The sequence below is a fragment of the Chelmon rostratus genome, chromosome 21 (assembly GCF_017976325.1).
Source record: "Chelmon rostratus isolate fCheRos1 chromosome 21, fCheRos1.pri, whole genome shotgun sequence".
NCBI lineage: Eukaryota > Metazoa > Chordata > Actinopteri > Chaetodontiformes > Chaetodontidae > Chelmon > Chelmon rostratus.
The window spans coordinates 7,702,848-7,728,547 of NC_055678.1; the positions used below are offsets into that span (position 1 = coordinate 7,702,848).

Genomic DNA, 25,700 nt, shown 5'->3' on the forward strand with positions numbered 1-25,700 from the left:
TGCAAGCAGCAGTCGGTTTCAGCTCACCTGGCTACGGGGTCCGTTAAGCTCAAACTTGCAGAGTATGCCTTGTAGTTGGGCCAGATCGAGGTCGGATCTCATTTACACCACAAACAAACTACTCAAGGATCCGTTTGTGAGTGGACCGAGACCACTTCCTGCAAAGGGTCTTGGTGTGATTGTGCAGCGTACAATCGCTGTGTTCAGATCTGCCCAAACAAATCCAACAAAAAACAGTGAACGTCTATTTTCTATCAGTATACCTGTAAGAATGAGCAAGAGTTGGTTCACACACATCACAAAAAAATATGTTTTTTCTTGTCTGATGGTGTGTTGCCGTGCAAATATTTTGTTTGCACAGATTTTGAGATATTAGTCTATGAAAACTCTGCCTTCACCCCAACAATAGTGACTGCTTCTTTAGTAAAAATGAGTTCCAGTTAAAACTGGATGATTTTTTTCTGGTACAAGTATCTTAAAACTTGTGCAAATCGAGAGTATGCGTGTTTAGTCTTTCACTGGAGTTAAATGAGTGCGAGACATTTGCATATAAGACAGTGCATGCTCTATATACCACGTTAACACTACAAACAGTCAAAACAGTAGTAATACAGCATAAGATGAAGTTAAGAGCAGAAAAAATGTAACCAGGAAAAAAGTAGAGTACAAGCTGGCTGAGGTACCGCCGCTCTTGAGCTGAACCCCCTGCTGCCCCGAGTCCAGCATCTGAAATGGACCCCTGAACCGCTGGTCATAATGCGGTCAGCTGAAGCCTCGTCTCCAAGCGGCAGGTTGGCTCGTTCTACCATTCGCTTTCTTAAAATCCCTTTAAGTGCTTTAGGGGGATTTAACAGGCCTCTACATCCAGCGTCCTCTCAGCAGCCAAGTTCCAGCGCTTACAGGAAAAGGGCGCTTACAGTATAATTAGGCTGGTTAAAGAAGAGGGCTCCCTCTCAACGCTAAATCCACACAGGCTGCAAGGAGGTACGGGCCATTTGTCGGGTCTTCCAGAGCGTGACCGCTGCTCTTGATGTCTCACTGTGCTAAAGGTCAGGGCTCTAAGAAGTCCTGCAGCGGGGGGGAGATGGGAGTGTAGACTCTGAGCTCTGAATTCTTTAACTCTGTATTTGAAATCAAAAATATATTATTATGCTTCAAAAAGGGAAATGCGTCGAAGGAAAATTGCACTGTGGCTCTTTGGTTTGAAGGAGTGTTTTTGCTTTTTTTTTGTACAGATTTTAACTTAAATATCTAGATTTTTTTGATAGCAGCAAATTGGATTTGACAGATTTTTGCCCATTTTTTAAGTCCTCAGGCACCAAAGCGTACAAGAAAAGCTTTACACAATGACTGCTCAGGATATCTTCATGTAATAGAAAATGAAGAGAAAAGTGAAAAGAGAGGAAACAGAGCAGACTATAAATCAAAAAAACTCCCAAGTTAAAAAAAAAATAAGACATTGATGAACTACTTGCATTGCAAATGGTCCTCTTAAGACCCGATTTCACACATTTTCATTGCACTGAATATTTAAAATCAGCAGTTTTTCACATTTAAATAAACTTGACTTTTTAGGGAGGAACTCAAAGCAATAAAAGAATAATGAGCTTTAAGTATTGATTAGTTTTGTGAGAGCTCATAGATGCACGTGTGAGATTGTGCATCAGGTTGTGTGGTAATAACTGGGTGTGTGTGCAGGCACACATGCACTTAAGGTGTGGTTGTGGCTTTGCTTTATGGCAACAGAGGCAGAGGGGTGAACAGATGTAGCCTTCAGTACTGGTTTAGACCCAAGTCTGGCTGCTCTACATCTGAAAGAGGAAGTGTGTGTTTGTGTGTGTGTGTGTTAGGGGGGGGCCTGCTGTGCCAATCTGTTCTCATTAGCGTTTACTCGCCCCCTCCAAACATGTAGCGACATGCACGTCAACTGCTGGAGTCGGGAGCATATAGCTGTTTGTTCGCGCCAGGCCTGTGGCTGCACGTAACCCACGGCAGCTCCTGTCCAGCTCCCGACTCCACTGAGACCTGCATCTTTCCGGGCTCGTCAGCGCCCGATTGTCAGTCATCGCACCTGCTGCAGAGATGTTGGGGAGATTTTGCATGTGGCCTTCAGATCCCTGCTAAATTTCCACAAAAAAAAGGTCAAACCTTGAAGAACGCTGCAGTTTCAAGCCAAGCCAAGCCTTAATTTCAAGCTTCCCTGACTGTTTCCCTAGAACTTGTCTGTTCAGGCAGCACTGCTTTATTGCACTCAACACGCTCTTTAGACTGTAAAAGTTAGTAACCATCATTATCTGATACCCAGACCTAATCACTTGATTTATGGAGATTACTGACAGTTCTACACGGCGGTCTAATAAGCACTGAGGTTACTGTAGGAACTAGATAGCTACAAAGATTTTTTTTACTCTTACTGGAATATTTCTGCATAATTTGCTCATCAGTAAGTTGAAATTGGTTGCAAAATGACAGCAAAATGCTCAGAAAAAAAAAAACTCAACCGAGCACACAATCTTTAACTGCTGATGCTGGATCTCAATATGATTTGACCCTTTGACCCTGTGGAGTCACCAGTCATCAGTGGCCATTCACAAAATCTCCTCTTGCTCTTTGATTCTTCTTCTTCTCCTTAAAATCTTCCCAACCTCACAGAGTTGAATCCGTTGTTTGAGAAGCTGTGATCTGCCACGTTCCATATTAACATATTGCTGTCAGTCAGGGCCCCCCTCCGCCTGCACATCCTCTAATGTTATTGAAGAGAGAAAGATCAGAGGGGCAGGCGTATCCCCACACTCCATCAGAAGTGTGTGTGTGTGTGTTTGTGTGTGTGTGCGTGTGTGTGTGTGTCTGGCCGGCTGGCAGGAAGTGGGGGCTGCTGCCTTTGATGGCCACACTCCCTCAGATGTGTCATTGCCGCAGACGGCGGCTCGCCCGACATGCCTTGTCTCCGCTCGTTGGGCTCTCGCCGCTAAGAAACAACAGCCCCGATAGTCCCCAAAGCACACACGTAAAAACACACTCAACGCGGATACACACAATTATTCTGCACACACACACACACACACACACACACACCGGGATGGACACATCCACCCACCCCCTTGAGCCAAAGCTGCACGGGCCGTTCCACCTTTCCACTTTACTGTCAGTGATAATCGCTTCTGGCGTGTGACCGTGCCGGGCTCTTTGTCTATTGGTCGCGCCTGTCATGCAGCCGGCGAGGTGTGTGCGCACGTGTGTGTATTGACGTGCACGTGCGTCGCCGTGCTCTGGCCGCGCCGCAGAATTGCAGGGAGGCTCCGGTTACATTGTTATTCTAAACAGGGTGTTTTCAGCTGCTCGTCCTCGCAGTCATTCAGCGGAGCGATCTGTCAGCCCGCTCCCCTCCCTCCTCCACCCTCCAGGGACCAAACTGTGAACTTAACACACTCGGCTCTGATGACTTCCCTGATGGTGCGAAAAACAGCCAACTCTACAGCTGTAATGTTATTGCTGGAGTGGCTTGAATGTTGCATTGTTCTGCTGGTTTAAAGTGTGCGTGTGTGCGCATATGTGTGTTTCGGTGTGTGTGTGTTACATATTGAGAGGCGAGGGAGGGGGGTGTGAGTGTGTATGTCACTATTCCAATCTCTTCCCGGTAACCCGCAAAATGCCAGGGAGGGGTGAGGGTGTGTTTTTCTGTGTGAGTGTGTGTGTGGCGGTTGGGGTGTGTGTGTGTGTGGTGGGGGGGGGGGTTGTTGAGGTCTAGATGAAAGTGGAAAAGCAGAGGAGGAAACCAAATAATCGGGAGGGTGAGGGAGGTGAGGCTGGGAGTGAACGAAAGCAAAAGACTGTGTGTGTGAGAGAGAGAGAGAGAGAGGGGGGAAAAAAAGGGGGCAGGCGTTCTTAAAACACTGTGGAGTCCAGATCAGAAATAAAACATAAAAAAAAGGGGAGAAGAAGGAGGAGGAGGAGGGAAAAAGGGAGGAGGGAGTGTGCTCGAGTGTGTTATGTGCGCGGATCCTATGAAGTGAACGCAGCCGGGGAGTAAATTGTGCGAGCCCAGAGAGCTCGGCTCTGCATGTTCGAGCTGGCACTTTTGATTTAGACAGAATTTTTTTAATTTTTTTTTCCTGCCTCAAGATCCTTTTTTTTTTTTTTTTTCCAGCCCCTCCTGGTTTATTATCAGCTAAGACAAAGGCAGGAGAAAAGAGCTAAAGAGAGAGAGAGACACAGTGAGGGAGAGATATAGGGAGACGCACAGTGAATAGATGTTGCGCAGCTGACAGCAGAGGAAGCGGCAGAGAGAGAGTTTCCAGCCATCGCTCCCCGACCGCAGCCTTTTCTTCCTGGGAGATTAAAAACAAAAAGGACAAAAGCGTCAACCCGCCCCCCCTCCCCAACCCCACAAAACCCCCTCCCCTGCCTTCTGCAACCCACTACCATCCGATCACCAGCCTGCACGTAGGTCGCTGTGTGTGTGTATGTGTGTGTGTGTGTGTGTGCGCGCATAAGGACGCCGCGGGTGCATGGTGCTTTTCTCCCAGCCCTCAAAGGCATGGACTGAAGATGATGCAGCCGGGGGCTTAGTGAGAGCTCGCTCCGCAAAAACCCCTTCCCCTCGCCAGCAGGGCCAGAGCAAGAGGAGCAACTCCGGGGGAGGGGGGGGAGGGGGGCTGAAGGAGTAAAGGAGGAGGAGGAGAAGAGGAGGGGGGGCACCCTCCTTGGATTATTGCGGAGGGTCTTCCACTTCCTTTTTTTTGTATTTTTTTTTTTTTTTTGCTCTTTTTTCCCCTCCACTCGCCTCGATCGTCTTCTGTCCTTGCTGCGATGCGTAGTTTTTAAGCCGAAGAATGTGGAGACAACATTTTCCAGGCAAGCAGCATGTTTCCTGTTTTCTTTTCTGGATGTCTAATAAAGTCTGGCATGTGGGAGGTGGGAGGGAGGTAGGTGGATGGGGAGAGGTGGGGGGCGTGGATGAGAGGAGGGGAGAAGGGAGAGTGAGTGTGGGTGTGTTGTGTGGTCGGTAAGGTAGGCGAGGAGTCCAACAGTGTTGTCATTTTAAGGTCCGCCCGTCCTGCGCCGCTGCACTTGGCTCCGCGTTTTCGCTTCCTCTGCGGTCTCGGGCTCCGAGCGCGCTCCGTAGCTCGGGGCAACGCCGAAGAATAAAAGAGCGGGAAAAGAGGGAGGGGAGGGGAGGTCCGGCGTGGTTGTGCCATGGATGCTGTTGACACCCGCTTTTGTCCCGTGGTGGAGTGTGAGCCCGGCCCGCCCATGCACACAGAGGGTACCATTTAAAACAGGCGTGCGCTCATTTTCTTGGCAGGGGACGGATTGGCGTGGCGGGCAGCCGGGTGGTGACAGGGGTGGGGCACTGGCAGCACAGGACAAGTGGCCTTTGTGTGCTACTTTTCGGGAAGTGAAGGGAGGGAAGGGCAGGGAGGAGGCTGCCAACAAAGGGTGCTTATACCCACCCACCCACCCTCGCCCGCATCACCCCCTCTCTTCAAAAACTACAACTCATGCAGTGACCTCGTGCTGTCACAGGCAGATGAAGGGTTTGTGTGTGTGTATGTGTGTGTAAGAGGGAGGAAAGTAGTAAATGAGTAATACAGCCTCAGTAAACCAGAAGTACAGACTCTGGCAGAGTGCCACATGAAAAGGGAGGAAACTCCAGCAAGGAAAACAAAGTGTTGTGTGACCCAACGGCACATCTGTGCATTATGCCAAGCTTCAAGTCAGGCTGCTGGCGGGCCGCCAAGGTTGTGTGTGGGTTCCTATTCATTTGTTGCCACATCCATGCAAGTGCGTTCCTGTTGTGTCCGTGTTTTCATGCAGATCTCACTTCGCCTTTGCAACTCGTGCCTCCGCAGGAGCGCTTTCCGCACGCATGATCGCACGCATTAGGGTTTGATTGTGGTTTTTGGAGTGTCGCTAAAGTTGGCCTAGCTTACTTACTCGTGCACACCTTATTTTTCTCAGGCTACTTGCTCCAAATCCTAAAAAACTCACGAAACTGACAGGATGCTGTAAGCCAGATCGCTTCACTGGAGAAAACTCGCCACTTGCTGTGCTGCAAAATCACACAGTTTACTCACAAATACACAGCGATGCCAGTGGGTTTTCTTTTTCTTTTTTTTTTCCTCCTTTCTTTAACGAATTATCTTTGGCTGAGCACAGATGCCAAATTGCAGAGAGCACATTAGCCAGACAACAGCCAAGTTTTAGTTTGGCCTTCGGGCAAGTTACTTGGAGAATTATCATTGATTAGCTGCAGCTGATAAAATCAACTGCCAGCGACGTTTGCCATTTCGAACGGCAAAAAAATCTGCATTCAGTGGTGATTTATTATGAGGAGCCTGCGACCTGAATGATTTCTAGATTCCTCCTTGCTAATAAAAAGAGCACTGAGAGAGAATTGAGGCAACCTGGAACTGGATCCGAAGAGGAAGGCCACATGTCCTTATTACAACCCCGCTCGCCCCGTGGTGGGCTTCTTCCCCCGCCACACACAGCCTCCTCCTGTTTGAATGGCTGCATGTGTTAACCAGGGGATGTGGGTCACGTTTCAGCACAGTGCTGCTCGCGGCGGCAAAGTAAATGGCCGTAGCTGCTGGCGGTCAGCAGCAGCAGCAGCAGCAGCAGCCCCCACCCACCCATGTTGCCAAGAAGGAGCCACCTGCAAACAGCAGCTTGGGGTTGCTAGGTAACCGATGGCAGCAGATGATGATCGCATGGAGGAGGGCTTGTCTGGCCTCCCATTACCACTAAAGTGACTTTTTTTTTTTTTTTTTTTTACCTCTTCGTATCCCCCCCCCCCATTCTGACCGCAACACAACTGCGTTTCCTTGTTCCCTTCTGGTCCCTCTTCCCCTCACGGAGGCAACATAACACCAGCGGCAGAGGCCAGCGGTAGGAAGAAACTCCCAGCTCCCTTCCCCACATAATGGAAACTCTGGCCTCATCTCCCGGTGCGCCGCTCTGCTGCGTCCTGCTGCCAGACTCTGACTAAGTGTTGCTGGCTCAGGAACCGCAGCCTCCAGCTCGGGCCGAGTTCGGGTTCCACAAGTATTTGTCTACAGGAATGATTAGAATTAAAGTCCTGACGACTGAGAGAGATCGAGCAAAAAAAAAAACTCTGATCTCACAAATGCTAGTAATCTACGTCGAGTGGTTTTAAACCTCCGCCTTTTCACCGGAGACCTAGATTTCCAAAATACTTTTCATTGTGACCCAGTTCTCATTTTTGACGACTGTTGTGCGTTCTAATTGAGAAAAATGTTCTGTTTTTAGACGGCTAACTGAGCTCACCACCTTTTATTGCAGGGACTTGAAAAGATTTTAGTAACACATTATCTAGCATTCATGGATGTAATTTCAAGGTCTATTTTCAATATCTTGAAATCCTTTAGCTTTTAGGAAGCAGAGAGGATTCCTTTCGAAATCTTCATGCGCTGCTTTTATGCCACGACAAGTACGTAGCTATCGCAAAAGCATGATTCAAGGTCGTGCTCGCGTTATTCCGGTTGAGGAGGCGGAGGTGTGTCTTGCCGTGAAGAGATGAATAAAGATCAGCGGAATGTGGCTGATTTAGGATGTAGATCTGACGCAGGACAACAGCTATTCAGTTAATAGTTTAATTAGATAAGAATAATTGATCTCATCAGTGTAAAATGCTTTTGGATTATCGATCAGATGCAAGACGCACTCGGAGCTCTGGCGACTTGTGACAGGGATTAGTCGAAAGGTTGTTTTGTCGCCATACTTTGACATTTTATAATCCATGAATTGAATTATTAGAAAGAATGTATAGATTAAAGGCCTTTACATGCCGGGGGCATTTTTTTGTGTGCATTTAATTCGCACATCAACATATTTTTTCGAACTGTCGTCAAGTATTTTCACACAGAGCGAGAATATTATTGAAATGTGCCGCAAATCTATTTGTCGCGTTCTCATCGCTGCAGGTGCGAATAGTTTTGATGCTAAATATTTGCTGCGTCTGTCAGTGTAGTATTGCACAGAGAAGACCCAGCAGGCGGTGTGTACGTGTGTTACATGCATTTACTGCTTTGGCAGGTAAACCCACGACAGCAGCTACCTCCCTCAGTGCTCTCGTCCCAAATCATCACGCAAACACACACACACACACACACACACACCCACACACACATATATATACACACACACGCACATTCGCAGCCTGGCAACAGTTTAGCAACAAGCAGAGGAAGCGAGAACACAGAGGAAAGGAAATGAGGGATTAATTAATGGGGGAGTGAAATTAAGAGCACTCTGCCTCCTGTGGTTCTGACGTGACCCCCTCCTGCAAACACTCCACAGCCCCCTACCCTCACTGTGCATGTGAGTATACATCCTCCTCTAGTCTCTGCTCGATTTGTGGCTCAGTTTGAATCTCCGGGTGTCTGTAGTCAGTCAGACCAGGCGGCGGCACAGGAGCCTGCGGAGAACATGGCAGACCTCCTGAACACCCTGTTTTATTTCTGCATGTTGCAGCTGAACGAGCTGTTACGGCGCTGTGGAAACAAGGGGTTGTTTGTAACAGTGGAGGTGAGCAGTACAGAATCTGTATTTGATATTAGTCGGTGTGGGAGAACCGCAGACGGAGTGTGACCATGCGAGGAGATAAATCCCAACTGAGAACAAAGATAAACAAATATGAAAAAAAGTGAAATTCAAAAGGAAAATTAATCATAATTTAGAGAAATCTGCAGATTGCTTTATGTCACAGAGGAGTTTACTTGTTAATGGCAAAGGTAAATCAGCACTGATTTGGTGATTTGCAGGTGAAAAAACATGCAAGATGCTAACAAAGGTCAGCTGAGTCTGGTTGAAATGTCTTCTGGACTTGTTGAAATGATAATTACATGTTTCACTTTTCAACCAAATTCAGCCCAGTTTGAAACTAGATAGACTTTTTTTTTTTTTTTTTTACACATGTAGATCGTGGATGAAATGAGTGAAAAGCCTCAAGAATATCACTCTGCATCATCTTATATCATCTTCAGTGAAGGCTGGTGAACATGCAAAATCTAATAACCCTGCCAGCTTCAGTAGGAATCAACAGCACCACAATATCATTTGTTTACAATATTAATGCAGCGGTTTTGCAGTACTTTGGCTATGATAAATAATATCATAACACTTTAAATTGCACATTTAAACACTTCATATTCTAGATGCACAGTCCATAGGAATAGGTGATGAATGTCATGAATGCATCAGAACTGAGTGTTTGTGGTATTGTGCAGCTGACAGACCCACTGCTTCTGGTTAAGACTGGTTTGATGTACATGCTGTCAGTTTACCACAGTGGGAGTGTTGCCTGTCACCCCCCTGCTTCCCCTGCCCGAATACATCATCTCCTCTCCATCAAAATCAGCAGAGTGAGAATCAATCTGTCACACAGGAGGACACGCGTACACAAATACACACCCCGGCTCCTGGACAGGCAGAGCGAGCGGGAAGGAAAGAAAATGATAGAAAAGGAGGAGAATGAATGATGGTTGGGGTGAAAGAATGACAGGGAAAGTGGGGGCAGTGATTACGAAGAGACAGCCGAGGAATGATGGCAGAGGTGGGGAAGGAATTCACGTGAAAACAGAGATAAAGGAAGGAGGAGCAGATATACACGAGCGAGCAAACAGATACAGAGCTAGACGTCGGCAGAGAGGAGGAGCTGTCAGAAGATGCTATCGTACGGGGAGAGATGTGGGGAAATGCAACTCCGCAGACGAAGTGGTGAAATGCAACGGCGAGAGGAGTCGGTGAGAGGCAGATTGAAAGGTCAGAGAGACAGAGAGAAACCCAGCGGATGATTCATGGAGTTCAGCCTGTCGAACTTTTGCCGGAGGGGTTCGACGCTGCCTGCCAGCCGCTCCTCTCCCCCACAGCCTCACCCGCAGCTTCCCTCACCTGCACACACCCGCTGCTGTCTATAACCTGTGTAAGCCAGCAACTAGTGGCTTAAATGAGGCAGGGAGGAGGTTACAGGTGTCGTGGGTCTTTTCTGTGTGTCAAGGACGGCCTTGCATGCCGCAAACCTGCAATGCCACAATCAATATTTTTTTACATTACCTTTGAATCAAATGCCTGAGGTGTGAAAGAGTTGCTTGTGCTGCTGCAGTAAATTGAGCCTGCAGCCATCTGCAGCCTTTAAGCTTATTGTTTTGGCTTTAATGCACATTTATTGTCGAGTCTGTGCAAAAAAAAAAAAGAAGCTCTAATCAACCCACCAACCCACTGTGCATCACCTGCGCAGCACTAAACAGATGTCATAGTTAGCAACCAGCTGGCGAAATTAGCATCTGGCCACTTAGGAGCCAGATATGTCTTCTCAGGGGTTGGTGGAGACCAAAATAGAGATAGAAGAAATGTGAATATTGGACATGTATTCATCAGGTGGACAGAAGCACGACTCCAAATTAATGCTTAAACACACCAATCATATCAAATTATTTTCATAACTGTGTATCTGTCAGCTGTTTTAGATGTTTTCTGCCCCCTAGTGGCCAAGAAAATGCAGCTTTAAGTTGGAAAATCTGAGCTGTCATGCAAATCTGCAAATCAAGCTGATAAATATTGTGGGGCTGGAGCTAAAGATCATTTTCAATATTTATTAATCAGTGTATTACTTACTTGAAAATGGATTGATTCATTATTTCGTCTATAAAATTTCAGAAAATAGTGCAGTGCAATTAATAATCCTTATCTTTAAGAAGCTAGAAATTGTTAATGTTGAATATTTTGGTTCGATTAAAGGCTAACGATTAATCTATTGCCTAATTGTTATTTAATTCTCTGTCAATCGATTAATCAGATAGTAATTCCAGCACTTGTATGCAGGTGTGAACCATCTCAGATGTGGTCGGGCGCTAAATGCACGACTGCACTCTTTCACACCCTCACCAGTTTGGTGTAATGAACTCCGCCGCCCAGCTGCCTCCATTAATATTCAACGTGCTGTCAGCTGCAGATGTGGCACAGACAGCCAAGTCGCCACGGCTCACCCTTCCTGCCGTCACGTCACCTGTCTCGGACGGGCAGCGAGATAAGTAGGCATGGAAGCGGCGGCGGTGGTCGGTGGTGGGCTGTGGTTGAGGAGGAGGAGGGCGGAGGCGGCTGGCTGTCTGTCTGTCTGTCAGGAGAGAAAACACGTCCTCTGCCCTTTGCACCGAGAGCGTGAGGAGGATACGGGCGTTTGCGCCCACGACCTCAGCGCGGCGCAGATGCCAGCGCCGCCAAAAATAAAGCGCATTAAAGCTGGCAGCCGACGCCTGTTCGGTGATCACAATAGGCGGATGGCACGAGGAGATGACACCTCGGCGCCGGTCCTCCCGCTACCCTGAGAGGCTGGACTGCTCGCTCTCTGTTCGACTTCTCTCTCTCCTGTCGTTTATGCACTCTCCTTTCATCCTCCTCTTCTTCTCTGATATGTCTCTTGGGAGCTCTTTAAGCTAACAGGCAGTGTTTAGCCTGTTTTTGTGCACGCACATTTTACATTTTAATTCCGCTCCTGTGCGTCTCGCTGTTTTTCCTGCCTCCCCGTCCCACCTGTTTGTTTTCCCTCCTTGCCTTTCAGCCTGTCTGTGCAATGGCCACACACAACTTTCTCACTCTTAAATCTCCTAATCTCACCTTTATCTGCCATAATCAGCCTCCTGTGCTGCAGTAATCCCACAGAGCATGTCCTTAATGAGCCCTCTCCACCTCTACGCTCGTTTCCCTCCCTCTCCACCCCGCTCCTTATCTCCACCTCGGAGTCTGACGTCATCGTAATCTTCGGGATAACTTTTAAGATGCACTCACACATGCACGGAGTGAGGTCACGCTTAAGCATGCAGATGCAGATCTGAGCAGCAGAACATGAGATAAGAAAGGGATGTCATGAAATCGCAGCAGGGGATCCAGGTCTCCTCTGGGGTGATTTTTGACCTGTTTTGTCAGCTTGGACAGATCCATAGCTGCTGAGCCAGAGTGAAGATCATGACCTGTGCGGTGTTAGGGCGCCGGTACTCAGAGGGGAGCAGTTGCTTTCCTGCTCAGGTCCATCCATCCGCTGGCTGGCTTCTGAGCAGCATGCGGCATGAATATTGATGCTCCTCACTTGTTAACATTGTATGAAGCGGGACTCGTAATTGTCTGTCTTCTCAGCGCGACACGTCTTCTTCAGTGGGATGTGTGAGAAGGTCGGCCCACCGGGGAGCTCGGCTCCTCACGGCTCTCTTCACTTCAAGTGAGAAAAGTGGCGAGGGGGAAGGAGAGAGAGAGAGTCGAGCGCAGACAAAACCAGAATTGCGACGCGCATTTCCTCAAGTGTGCTGAAGTGCAGTTGTGAGTTCGTGGCTGTGGGTTTGTTTCTGGCTTGTAGCGTTTTCTTCATTTCAGTGATACATGGCTCTTTTGAGGCGGAGCAGCAGTGAAACTCATTTCTAGAGGTGTAGCTCATAGTTTTTCTCCTTTTTTTCATCCTCTGCTCCACAGCTGCTGGTTCCAGAGCAAAAGTAGAATCCTCTCCCTTGAACTGAGAAATGGGAACAACCAAGTGTGTCCGTGTTAATGTTGTCATACGTACACAAGGGGACATTTTCCTCTTGGTATGATCGAATGCATGCATGCGTGTGTGTGTGTGTGTGCACCTGCAGAGAGTATGTAGTATGTCCTTAACCACTTCCATTGCCGTGTCTGCATACGTGAGGGTTTGTGCATGTGATGTAAGTGTTGTGGAGCCATGAGATCGACAGGATTCCTGTAAGTGAGGCTGTGGTCTAATCCAGTCTTGAGTAGGTGCATTGATTTATTGAGCAGCGCTTGGTAGTTCAGAGAAGCTCTGTTTCCTGCTATATGCTAATCAACACACACACACACACAGGTTATTGTCATCTAAGTCTTTTATTTTTCAAGGAAACACTGATGAATTGAGTCCAGCCGGCAGGAGAGTGTCAGTTGCTGATCTTTAATCCAATAATTTGCACAGTGAGTGTTTCTACCAGTTAAAGTGTGTGTGTGTGTGTGTGTGTGTGTGTCTCCATCACTCAAACATAGTGGTGTCTAGCCATGCAGATGGTTTTGGGATAACTATTAGCACCCAAAAACATCGAAAACTTATATTTGACTAAACTCAACAGCAGCGTGAAATGACAAAAAAGTCACAGAGGCAAAACTGACCCTTTACAGATTTAAAGCTTCATCCACTATGAGTGCTCTGTGACGCCTAAAATATTCACCCTGGCTTTCTCCGTCTGTCCCCAGGTATTCGGCCCCAAATCATGAACGGGCCAATGCATCCGCGCCCCCTGGTGGCGCTGCTGGACGGGCGCGACTGCACCGTGGAGATGCCCATCCTGAAAGACTTGGCTACTGTCGCCTTCTGCGACGCTCAGTCCACGCAGGAGATACACGAGAAGGTAGGAAAGTTCACACACACACATACTCGCACTTCACTTTCCCACTGCTCCACCTCACAGCAGCGGAAGGTGGATGCAGAGACGGGAGGATGTCACTCACTCACGCCTGCCTCTTTCTTTTCCCATCATGGCGCTGATATGTGAAGTGTGTTATATTGGCTCCATACGCGCTTGCCAGTTAAAATATAGTGGCTTCATTATGATTTAATGTCACTTTGTGCCACAGAGTGCAATGCTTATATCAGCGCCACTGTTCTAATAGAGAGTCTTGTATGTCGGGGATGCAGTGTAATTACATTGGCTTGTAAAGGCTCTTTATTGCTTTTTATGCAGCGCTGTTGCTGCAAAACAATATATGGCCGCTGAAATGGGTAACACCGAAGTGCTATCTCTCCATCTGCAGACGGAGTGAGAGCCGCTACATCTTTCCTCTCGCTGTTTTTATGAAAATGGGACATATTAAAAACCGGGCATTTGCATAGAGATCAATTCAATCAAAGACCTTGGGCGGCGAGGAGGAGGAGGGGCGGGCAGCTTTTTGTTTGTTTTAACACTGCCTTATCAGGAGAAACATGATTGTAATGTTCACCTCGCCAGCATATTCAGCAGTTCACAGTAATAACTTGCAGTCGAGATACCCAGAGGGGAGGTGTAGATTGAAAATGTCCAATCTCTTCTTTCTGCGGCGTTGGATGCGGAGATGCAGCGCTGATAACTCAGTTTCTGGATGATGTTGTCAGGCCAGACACCAGCTGCTGCACTCTCCTCCATCCACACCAGAAAATACAGAAACTCATGATAAAGGCTCGTCAAGTTTGGAATATGAAAGTGGCCCGAGGTTACGTCGGGTCTTCTACCGAGTAATCCCTTATTTCTCAGGTGATGGGGGGATGATGAAACGCACGGGCCAATGCTGATCAACCACTTCAGTGAGACCAAATCCCGCACGCAGCACCTGCGCTCCAACATCATCACCCAAGGTCGATGATCCCGAGTCTTTCTCGTAGTCACATGTGGCTTTTAAAAGTTGGACGGTAGCCCGCGTGGCACAGAGTTAACATTGGCACGTCGCATTGTACACTTCCTGACATTCATCCATTTGTGGCGTTCAGATTAGGGCCTCAACAACTCATGACTGTTTACGTAAGCAAGTGATCTAGTGATGTTGTGTTTCATCTATAAAAATAGAGTACTTAATTGATCCCCTAAGGGAAATTGTAGTGTTGCAGCAACAATTCACATCACAAAACACACATAACTTACACTAAGCTGAATAAATGAATATAATAATAATACATTAAGAGTTCAGATAAGATGCAAAATAAAGTTGTGTGGGAATGAAATTTGCTTTACGTAAAAAAAATTGTAAAAATTCTATAAACTGCCATCCAAAACCCAAAGATTTGCAAGTATATGCAACAGAGACTAATAGCAAATCATCATGTTTTAAAAGAAGGAAAATGTTTTTTTGATTATTTGATCAAAGTCGCTGATTAATTTTCTGTTGATGAGCTGCAGATGATAAATCAGCTGACCGTTTCGGTGCCAGTCAAATTAATAGTTCATCGTTCATGTGAGGGAATTGCTACTGCAGGTTAGCTTCGGTTAGCAAAAAGTCTGGCGACAGCTCGCCTGGCTGCGCCTGGCACAAACCACAGCGCATCACTCTCCCCTTCAGTCTTTGTGGACAGGCTCGCTGCTGCGCACCGCTTCCAGTCTGTGCTCATGCTAACCGGCTGCTAGCGGTAGCCTCACGTTCCCTGCACAGACGTGAGAGCGTCAGCCTCGTGTAACTCAGCACGAAAGTGATTAAGTGTTTTTCACAAAACGTCAAATCTTTGAAGTTGTTTTTTTTATTATTTAAGCTTTACTCTGCTGTGTTCACACAAAGAATCTCATATCAAAACTCTCTTTTATCTGTGCTGCACTGCTGAAATGGATTTAAGAGGCGTAATCAATAAAGGATCATAGCTTTCCCTTGACAACATACTCCACATTACTGTGTGAGGTTGTTCTGCAGTGTTTAAAGCTGTTTTCCGTGTTGTTTAATGTTCTCATTGTGGCTTTAAGAAGTGCTACATGCTTAAAAGTGACGTTTTGAACAGCACATCTTCCCCGCCTGATGGAGACGGTCTGTTCTCAGTGTTGCAGCCGCCTCTCATCCCCGCTACGTTCCCACTGCTCACCAGTGGGATGACCTCATAGCCATAAAATCTGCCCCAGTAAGCCAAACACAAACTGTACGGCACAGTATGTGGATCACCAAGTCGAAACATTCCTCAAAAGGGGGAGGCCTCGCCGACGTGTCAGAGAAGCCCAGGCGTCGTCAGAAATGATGGATGCAGTAAGGTTTGGTTACAGTGAAGAGGAGGATGTAGATTAGGTCAGAGTTTCCATTAAAATAAACTGAATCAGAGTAGATCTCTCCAGAAAAAACAGCACTAGACCTTCGAAGAGTCTGTGAGTGTTTGCATTTTTTTTTTTTTTTTTGCGCGCTTTAACCTTGAACCAGTATCTGGAAGGCCTGTCCGGGACGCTGCTGTAATAAAAGCAGTATGGAAATTCAGAGCTAATCTGCTAATCACAGGAAAGCTAATGCAGTTTGGCCGGAGAGCCATTATTTAGGCGCTGACAGGGGCTGCGGCTGATACTGAGGGAGGAATAGTTTAGATCCACATCAGACTGAATCACAAGCCGGGTCACCTTGTCCATGTCAAGTGGCAGAGGGATTAGCGTTTCACAGTGACGCCCCCCTGAGGTGACTGAATTAGACTTTTCTTTGCACCCCGAGGTGTTTGACTCAAGTGCATTTTTAATTTTCTGCACCGAGAGGGTCGTCGGCTGTTTTTCTAGCAGGGGAGCTCAAAAACCCGTTGACAGATTTTGGATTAAATGAGGATGAAAGTTATTTCATGAGGCGAGGATCAAGTGGTTTCATTTCCACAGCGCCACCGTGTGGTTGTTTATGAAGCAGTGGTCCACAATTTTGCTTCTTTTTCTCTGGATTGTTTGATTTAAGATGAATGAGGCAGAGTAGTCCAGGCCCATTTCTGCCTCAACTCATTGGATTCAGTTTAAAACAGAGTCATATGTGCTGCTTAGAGCTGCAGCACTTCATAGATTAGTTTTGACATATTAAACTAAACTATTTAATCGCCATTTGAGTGATTTTTTTTAAGAACAAAAGGTCATGTGGATATTTTCTGGTTTCTTTACACCTCTGTGAGGGTAAACTGAATATTTTTGGGTTGTGGACACCATCTTGGGCTTTTGGGGAACACTTACTGACGTTTTATCGACCGAACAGCTGATCAATTAATTCTGAGAATAATCATGAGTTGCAGCCATAGTGCTGTTTCTCATTTCAGGTCGGTGACATAATTGGGGGAGTACTGAGATCATACATTTGGCTCGGAGACACACTTTCTCTTCTTGCTTTGCCAACTTGTAGCCACAACACATCTCTGGCTAACTCAAGTCGAGGCAAATTTATTTATTCAACCCATAATTGTGGGTTTGTCTCAGAGGTTTTAACAATCTGCACAATATATGACATTCTTACCCTCTTAGACCCTCTCACTGATTTAGGAAAACTGGAGGTACCGTTCTTCCAGGACGGACACACATGTACCGAGCGCAGATGTAGCAGTGCTAGAAACAGAAGTGCAATGCACAATTAAGAACAGCAAAGCTCAACGCTAAGGTGTTTTAACCTCAATCTGGCACAAATGCATTCATATGTTCTTTTTTCTCTTTCATCGTTTGTGTATAGGTGTGTCTTGATCGCCGTTATTGACCTCTCGGTCCAGATCTTTTGACCATAAACACCCTCAAGCGTATCCCCTCTGACACAATATAATGACTTGTTCCAGGTCTGTAAAAGGAGGCCTGTGTCAGTGCTTCTGGTGACCAAGTGACGTCCGTAGTTGCCCTCGCTGTGAAATGCTCAATGCGTCCGAAGTCACGGCAGATGTGGTTTTCATGGCTCCTCTGGAAGGAATGTGGTCTTGTGACTGTCATGAGCTCTCAGGACCCCAGATGGACTAATGTTGCATGAATGAACGTACGACGAATGAAAAGATCCCCGCATCGTCACACTGCGTTTTGTTGATGTGTGTCTGCAGGTGCTCAACGAGGCAGTGGGGGCCATGATGTACCACACCATCACCCTGACCAGAGAGGACCTGGAAAAGTTCAAAGCCCTGCGCATCATCATCCGCATCGGCAGCGGCTACGACAACATCGACATCAAGGCTGCCGGAGAGCTGGGTGAGCGCTCCTGAGTCGCAGTGCGGTGGCGGTCTGCTCCGTCTGTTTAATGGTCTTTTTGTTTGCACGTCTGAGGAAGATCTTAGCAGACCTGCTTTGAAGCTCACCTTATGCCAGGCGGTATTGATTTGTTTCATGGGGAGTAGTGCGGATCGGTGTCTGTTTAATTGCTCGTTTGTTGGCTCGTTAATCACACGTGGTGCCTCTGGCGCCTGCGATCAGATTCAGGTGAATTTGAGAGGGTGATTCAGCAGGCCGCTGCAATGTGGCATGCAGAAAATTGCAGCGACTGCATTTATAGTTCAGAAGCGAGATGATGCGGTCAGTCGTGGTTTTGCCGAAAGGGGGGCTGCTTCATGTTTACTGTTTCCTCGTTTTTCACTGTATGGATGGTATCAAAGACTGAATTAAAGAGTCAGATGAATGCTGGACATCCCACTGCGAGGCAGAATGTTCAAAGAGACAGAAAGGGAAAGACAGGAGAGAGTTCAGTCGTCTCTCTGAACCACCACCCAGCCTCATATCAGCAGGCTGGTGGCTCAAACAGCCCTTACAGTTGACAAAGCTGCCATTTCCCTGCCAATGCGAGATACTGTGTCTAACTGCCACCCACTCATCGAAGGCGCGCTCTGCCTCGCAACGCAGGAGTCAAAAGCTATCGTGCCTGGAGAAGGCGGCGCTGATACGACGGCTGCTCTCAGGGAGAAGAAAAGGGGCCATTGATTGAGCAGGCTCGGGCTATTTTTTGCTGTCCAGAGTCGACTGTGCTGCTACTCTGAGATACAGAGCGGGATGAGGACGTTCGAGGAGGGCGAGGGCAGGCGGAGGCGCTTAAGTGTCGATAATGAGAATCTTTTTGTGTTGTCGGAGGATAGGCAAGGTAATACCACAAGGTCGGAGCTTTGAATTCCCCCGACGGCAACAAAATAATTCGACTGCGGGAGATCCTGGCAGAAAGCGCCTTAAAACTTCATTTATTGTGCACAAAACTTTAGACAGAACAGCTCTGCAGTGATTCAGTACGTCTTATCTTGACATGCAGTGGGATCGTATTACCGCGATATGATCAGTGTTGCCTAAATTAGTGAGTCTAGGAAAACTGTAATTAAAATGACCAAAATAATTTATTAACGTTTGCACAACTTTTTGTCTCTTTAGGCTTAGTTCCAGTGGAATTGCATCTAACATCAATTTGATGATTTTACAGTATACGTAGTCTTGCAAAGAGTCGGCCAATAAACCAGATTGATCGGATCTCTTCCTGGTCTGAATTAACTCATATCTCAATTCTCATGACAGCATGTTTTCAATGAAGCCAATCTATCAGCCAGTGTTTTTAAGTGGTCATACTGTAATTAAACAGGACAAAACAGGGCAGTTTATATTGGAAAAATACCGTAATTACAATTATGATATTGATTTCAGACACAATTTAGCCCTGAGCTAGATTAATTAGCTGTTGTGCCTGTGTGTGTGTGTGTGTGTGTGTGTGTGTGTGTGTGTGTGTGTGTGTGTGTGTGTGTGTCGTCCTCTTTTCAGGCATCGCCGTGTGTAACATTCCCTCGGCAGCCGTGGAGGAGACGGCAGACTCCACCCTGTGCCACATCCTCAACCTTTACCGGCGAAACACCTGGCTCTACCAGGCTCTCCGGGAGGGCACGCGGGTCCAGAGCGTGGAGCAGATCCGCGAGGTGGCGTCCGGCGCCGCCCGCATCCGCGGCGAGACCCTGGGCCTCATCGGCTTCGGTTAGTGTGTTTTTTTTTTATTCTGCTGTTTTCAGTTTCCTCCTCCGGCGTTTCTTCGTATTTCTGCTGTTTTTTTTTTTCCTCGCCCTTCCTTCTGTGTTTTCATATCCTCTCACCGCTCACTGTGCCTTCTGTTTTCCTGCCCTGATAAGGTTATTTTTCTCCCTCTGCCCGTCCCACAGATTATCTCAAGGTTGTCTGTTTCGCCTCCCTGCGGGCTGGCTTCCTTTTCTCTGCCACACTGTTCTCTCATCCCACCGCTCTAATGCTCACCATTATATCTCCATTATGCTCCCTTCTTCTGTTTTTCCACTCTTCTCTGTCACTGTTGTCCCTCGACACCTTGCTCTGCCATAATCAAGCCCCTCCTGGTAGACTGCAGTCTGCCCGTGTGTGTGTGTGTGTGTGTGTGTGTGTGTGTGTATGTTAATGTGTTTCCCTCCCTGCACCTGTTTTAATAATGATTTTGTGTGTTTGTGCGTCATTCTGCTCCGTCTCAATATCAGTGGGCTGACAGAAGCTCTGTCTTCTCACAAGCCTTTCCAGAGTGCCACCTTATCTCTGTGTCCATATACACTGCACACACACACACACACACAACCTCCGCCCCCCTACAGGTCCCAGACAGCCTCCTCAACTTAATGTGCCCAAACAGCAGGTCCTGGCAGGGAGAACACCCCCCCCTCCACACATCTCTCTCTCTTTGTCACCCAGTCCTCCCACCTCCAGCCTCCTCTCTCGGTCTTCCTGGCTCAAGCCGTCTCCGAAAACAATGCCCATTGTCAGCGGGAGGCTGGGGAGAGCGAAGGCCTCCTGGTGTTTGTTTGTAGGACTCTGCACAGACACAGCCAGCTGCACAACTCTGCAGGCCGCAAACACGCCGAATGAAGCTAACCTCTGGCTCTGCAGCAACAGGAGCCTCAGGGGCACTTAAAGTACCCGCCTCGCCGACCTTTGAGGCCCGTACACTCTTAGCAACAGTTACTTAAGGATTCATTCATTCGTCCTGATTTGGCTTCACTACCTGGATTAGTTTTACGTCCAGCAAAAATGGGGCTATCAGCGAAATGATGTGATTCCCTTCCCTGCACATTTCTGCACAATTGATCGCAGGATGCTGCTTTTAAAGGATGATTTAATCTGAGGAAATGCCACCGTTCACACCATCTTTTTCTCATTCAAAGGATGAATTATGTGCAAAACCAGTTTGGAGAATCAGTTGTTTTTTCTGTCTAATTCAAACTCAGCCTGTAATTTATAAGGTGCAACAAATGTAGTCGCCTACTGCACTTTGTTTTTATTGTCTTAGTTGTTAATATAATGCTGCTCATAAGTGCTCATTTTACTCATGTTCTTACTAATAAAGGTAATCTATGTGAATTAAAAGAAAAGCCTTCACGGCACACAGGCACAGATGCTGCAGAAAGCTCTTAGCATCAGCTAGCATGGCTAAACAAACAGCCGTCCTGGAAGAAGAGCAGAGGGAGGTGAAGATGTAAGAGGAAGAAAAACACGATTTCACCTGACGCACTAATGCAGGAAAGAGTAAAACAAAACTAAATACAGTCCTGAAAAGTCACATGAGCAGTGACGATGACGCCTTCCTACCTGGCGAGTGCGTATCGTAGTCATCTTCAGATCTTCAGTATTAGTGTTTCATTTTTCAGTCAGTATGACCTGATCGTTATACAATCGCTAAGCTCTATAGGTGCATAGTTGAGAACTTCAGCGACATAATCTGTCCAGGAGAAATCCACGAGAGCTCAACCAACAGTTTTTCCACTGCCACTGCAAACGTCGCTACTGAATGGGCTGTTTTTCACAAAAGCAGCATTCTTTCCTTCACGTCGGCCTTGACCAGTCACCGCCACATCGCCACCAGGCGGAGTTGAGCTGATTTCACAAATTTTTGTGTTGCGGCCTCACATTTTAGCGCCGTCCTCGTCCTTCGACTGCGGATGAATGAGCAACACAAAGCCACAGTCTGCCGCTGAGAGTGAGAGATCGAAATGTTCCGATCAGCGTGGGTATATTCGCTCTTTTAGCGGCATCGATTGGGGTTCCACCGTTAGGAGGGAGGCTTAGAAACGCAGAAAGGAGACAAACTGTTCTTGATTCTCTGGTTTCTCCATATTTAAAGGGAAAAAAGGCACATAGCTGTCTGCAGGAGAACAGAATTGGGAATATTTTCAGATAAAAGATTCAACTGTAAACATTAGACTTAATGGTAAATCTCTCAGAATCAAAGACAAACCATTTCTCTCTAAACCCACCACTTTGCACCAATTTGCCGACAGCCACACAGGCAGAAAATCGTTGTGGAAGAAGCCGAGATGCCAATTTCGACATCCCCACAGCAGCAACTCAGTAAATCTGATTGCACAGCAGCCACGAGACGACCTGGTCTGTTTCAGACTGGCTGGAAAAACTCATCCTGCCGCTGCCGCCGCCGCTGTATCGCTCTTTCAACCTGCACTTATATCCAGCAGCTGAATGCAACAAGTTCACGCGTGTGCCCTGCGCGTTTTAAAAAAGGTATTCTAGGAAATAGAATAAAGAGAGAGAGGCAGAAGTGCACAGGGCTGGTGGAGGGAAAGTGGATACACCAAAAAAAAAAAAAATCACTTCAGGACTTTTTTTCTTCTTTTAAATGAAAGCAGCTGTAATCCATCACCATCGCCAAAAAGAATGAGTGATTGCTTAAGTATTACAAGGCTGTTGTCGCCCAGCCTTTATGCCGCCGACTCTTATTGGCTGAGAGTGAAAGAGATTAAAAAAAAAAAAAAAAAACGAGAGAGAGAATGAGTCTCCTCAGCTGGGAGCCTAAGAGCAGGACATAATGCTCCATCACAAAGAGAGGATCTTGAGAGTGTAAAGGACCTTATCGATCCTTTCCACGAGCAGCAACATCCAGCCCTCCATCACTCTCGCTCAGCCCGAGCGGGAGCGGGCATCGACTCTCAGCCTACACAACAAATGGCTGCGAGAGACGGAGGGGAGAGGCTCATGTACTACACATTCCCGTTCTGATTCACCGTCTCGCAGCTCGCCGCCGCGCATTGTCCTCCTCCTGCGAAATCACTTCTCCGTCGCTCACCCGTCCATTAATCATTCTCTCTTCCAACATTGGCAAATCTCGACACAGAAAGGGACCCCCTCGCTTCCTTAATGTGATATCAATTAAAACAGGATGTCGGAGCCATCGTTCAAACCGTCATGTGAGATGTGATTTGACAGAAGGGGCAGAAATGACTGAAAAACTTGATGGCTTTATTGGTCTGATTTTATGTTCATACCCTCCAGATGAGACCACCAATAAAGATTCTAAGCTGTTAAACTGTCTGTTTTATAGTATCTTGACATCATCATTGTGTATACAACAGGAATGATGATTACAGCATTTAGTAAGACTCATGGTGCGTTTCCAGCTTTACTTCATCAAACTACGTCTTTAGTTTTCATTGTGAGATCTACAGGTGTTTTGCTGCAGAAACACTAAACTGACCTGGAATTATTGTACAATTATTGTACTTTGGAACTTGAATTATATATTTATTTTAATTATTGGTTTAAGGCCTATTATTATTATTATACTCTTGAGTTATCCCAAAGGCTATTTTTCATTTTTCGTCCCGGCACCACAGACTGAACCCTTCATTATATAAATTGAATGCACTTTGTGAATATGAAACACTTTCCAGGTTCTATTCATTGTCCATTTTCACTAGTCACCCAGTTGTGTGTGTTTGACATGTGCACAGACATAAACGAACATCTGCGTGCGTGCGTGCGTCCGCAGGTCGCTCGGGCCAGGCCGTGGCGGTGCGGGCCAAGGTCTTCGGCTTCAACGTCATCTTCTACGACCCCTACCTGCAGGACGGCCTGGAGCGCTCGCTGGGCGTCCAGCGCGTCTACACCCTGCAGGACCTGCTCTACCAGAGCGACTGCGTCTCCCTGCACTGCAACCTGAACGAACACAACCACCACCTCATCAACGACTTCACCATCAAACAGGTAGGTCGCGTATGTCATGGACGAGCTGACCTGAGCTTAATGCAGAGCTATCTAGCAGGTAGACGAGCAGAGCTGCTGGTGTATTATTACTCTGTCAGCCTACAGGCTCTCCTAAAGAGCATTATAGTCGGCAGAAAGGCCGAGGCGAGAGGAGAGAAAGAAGAGAGGAAATGGCAGCAGCCTCCCTGCTTGCACATTCCCTGCTCTTTATCTTAAGCTGGACACAAATTCATTCCTTTGCTCTGTCAAATGCAATTAGCGGCAGCCCACGGCTACAGCAAATATATCGACTAGGCCGCACAGCGGGGGGCTGAGAGCTCTGCGAGGGGAAAGTGCTGCTCTCTGATTCAATAGCTGCGCTCCGAGGCGCCGCCTGGGGTGACACCTGCAGGGCAGCCGGGGAACTGCACGGGCCGGGGTGGGGAAGCATCCCCTATCCGTCGATAACGCTCGCCGCTTCCCGCCTCTCGTGTCCTTCCTACAGTTACAGTGCACGAGGAGAAGTGGGTGCAGTGTAATAGACTAACCTAGTTAACTCTGTGTCTTTTCCAAAGCTTAAGATTTTCAGCTGCCTCTTAAGTGCTGCGATGAAAGAGCACTTTCCTCTCTTTCCTCACCAAAAATCCTGGCAGTCGCTCCCAGCTTCTAAAGTGGAAACGTGTGTGTGTGTGTGTGTTTGTGCGTTTCCGCGTGTGTCAGAACCACCAAGGCCTAATAAAAGACTGCCTGCCAGCGTAAAGGCTTTTCATGCCCTTGGATTTCAGCTTTTGTCAAGATTAAGGGATTACTTTCTTTCTGAGCATATTCATTTGATTTTTTTCTTCCTCCCTCTTACACTTTTTGTTGTGCCTTTTTTTTTCTTTTCTTTTTTTTTTTAAGGGGTGGTGGCGCTGCCTCGTCTTTCAGCTCATCCCTCATCCTTCATTTCATCTCTTTGGTTTTGGATAAAGACTGTTCTCTCTCCCACATCTGACAGTATTTTTCCCAGGTGCTGTCTCTCTCTAGATCTTTCAGGTGTCAGGCACAACAAAGGTGTCACCGATTTTCTTTCGTTTTTTTTCCCCCCCCTCTCAATTTCTGTCTTGTGTAATATGTTTTAAGACCCTCAAATGCACACATCCAATCCAGGTGGATGTTGCGTTTTAGATCAAACAGATTAATTCGACTGCCAGGCTTGACACATCCGCTCATTTGCCTGCAAATAACTGCCGCTGCCTCTGTTGTTCTGTGTTGATCTGTCTGCACGTGTGCGTCTGGCGCCCTCACAGATGCGTCAGGGTGCGTTCCTGGTCAACACCGCGCGGGGAGGCCTGGTGGACGAGAAGGCCCTGGCCCAGGCGCTGAAGGAGGGGAGGATACGCGGAGCCGCCCTGGACGTTCACGAGACGGAGCCCTTCACGTGAGTGCGCACGCAGGCCTCGCTCGGAGGGACGGGTACAAACGAGAAAATAGACGGGTGTGCGGGAAGGGAAAGAAAGCAACAAATCACACAAAGAGGCAGAGGGTCTTAAACAGCTGGGGGAGAGACAGACAGACACCTCATCCTCTTCTAAAAGGCTCCTTCAGGGCCCTGCAGGTAATGGAATTCAGGAGAGGGAGTGCTCGCTTTATTCCCGTCAGAGGAAACCAAACACAGTAAAGGTGCAGGTGTGAGAGGAGCAACAAAGAGTGTGTCCTCTCCTTCTCGCTTTATCGGGACCAGATTGGGTTATGTTTGTTGGACATTTGAAAAGCAGCCCTTCGCTTTGAAAACCAATTTGCATTGAAAATTTATCTAAATTTGAAGCCGTAACAAGCAAAAAAATTCAACATTCAGCTTCTTCTCGAGCTACAATCTCCATTTCCATTTGCACACCAGAGGGCAAACAGCTTGACACGCCTCCCAGTTTTCCACCTTTCTAAGAACCGTGTTCCCCATCTCGGGGGGGGGGGCGACTGGTGTTGATGTGTTGTTCACGCATCGGGGGCAGTCGGGGAGGTTTGGAGGCTGCTTGTTTCTGCTCGGCTGACTGGCTGCTTGAGGAGACTGAAACTCGGCCCCGATGGAGCTGCAGCTCATGCTCCACTGACCCAATATGTCAACAGGGGAGTGTTTCATAACTCTGGCCCCCCATCCCACGCAACACCACACTGATTCAGGGCGCTGCTGAGGCGTTACACACCGCGCGCACACACACACACACACACAACCAGGCGAGGTGTTACAAGGATCGAGGGAGAGGAGGAGAGGGAGCTGCTGTTCAGCGCCACATGAGAGGATGGAGC

General features: G+C 47.4%; 1 protein-coding gene across 5 annotated transcripts in view; it reads left to right on the forward strand.

Annotated features, from left to right (window-relative positions):
* ctbp2l (C-terminal binding protein 2, like) overlaps positions 1 to 25,700 on the forward strand; it is a 95,378-nt gene that overhangs the window by 64,000 nt on the left and 5,678 nt on the right. For 4 of the 5 annotated variants that reach the window (XM_041962128.1, XM_041962129.1, XM_041962127.1 and 1 more), the window contains 5 exons: positions 13,252 to 13,406; positions 17,531 to 17,675; positions 19,215 to 19,421; positions 23,221 to 23,435; positions 24,704 to 24,834. In XM_041962128.1, coding sequence (XP_041818062.1) covers positions 13,252 to 13,406; positions 17,531 to 17,675; positions 19,215 to 19,421; positions 23,221 to 23,435; positions 24,704 to 24,834 — 853 coding nt within the window. Of the gene's footprint in view, positions 1 to 4,782; positions 4,855 to 13,251; positions 13,407 to 17,530; positions 17,676 to 19,214; positions 19,422 to 23,220; positions 23,436 to 24,703; positions 24,835 to 25,700 lie in introns of those variants that run through there. The other variant, XM_041962131.1, reaches the window with a different exon arrangement.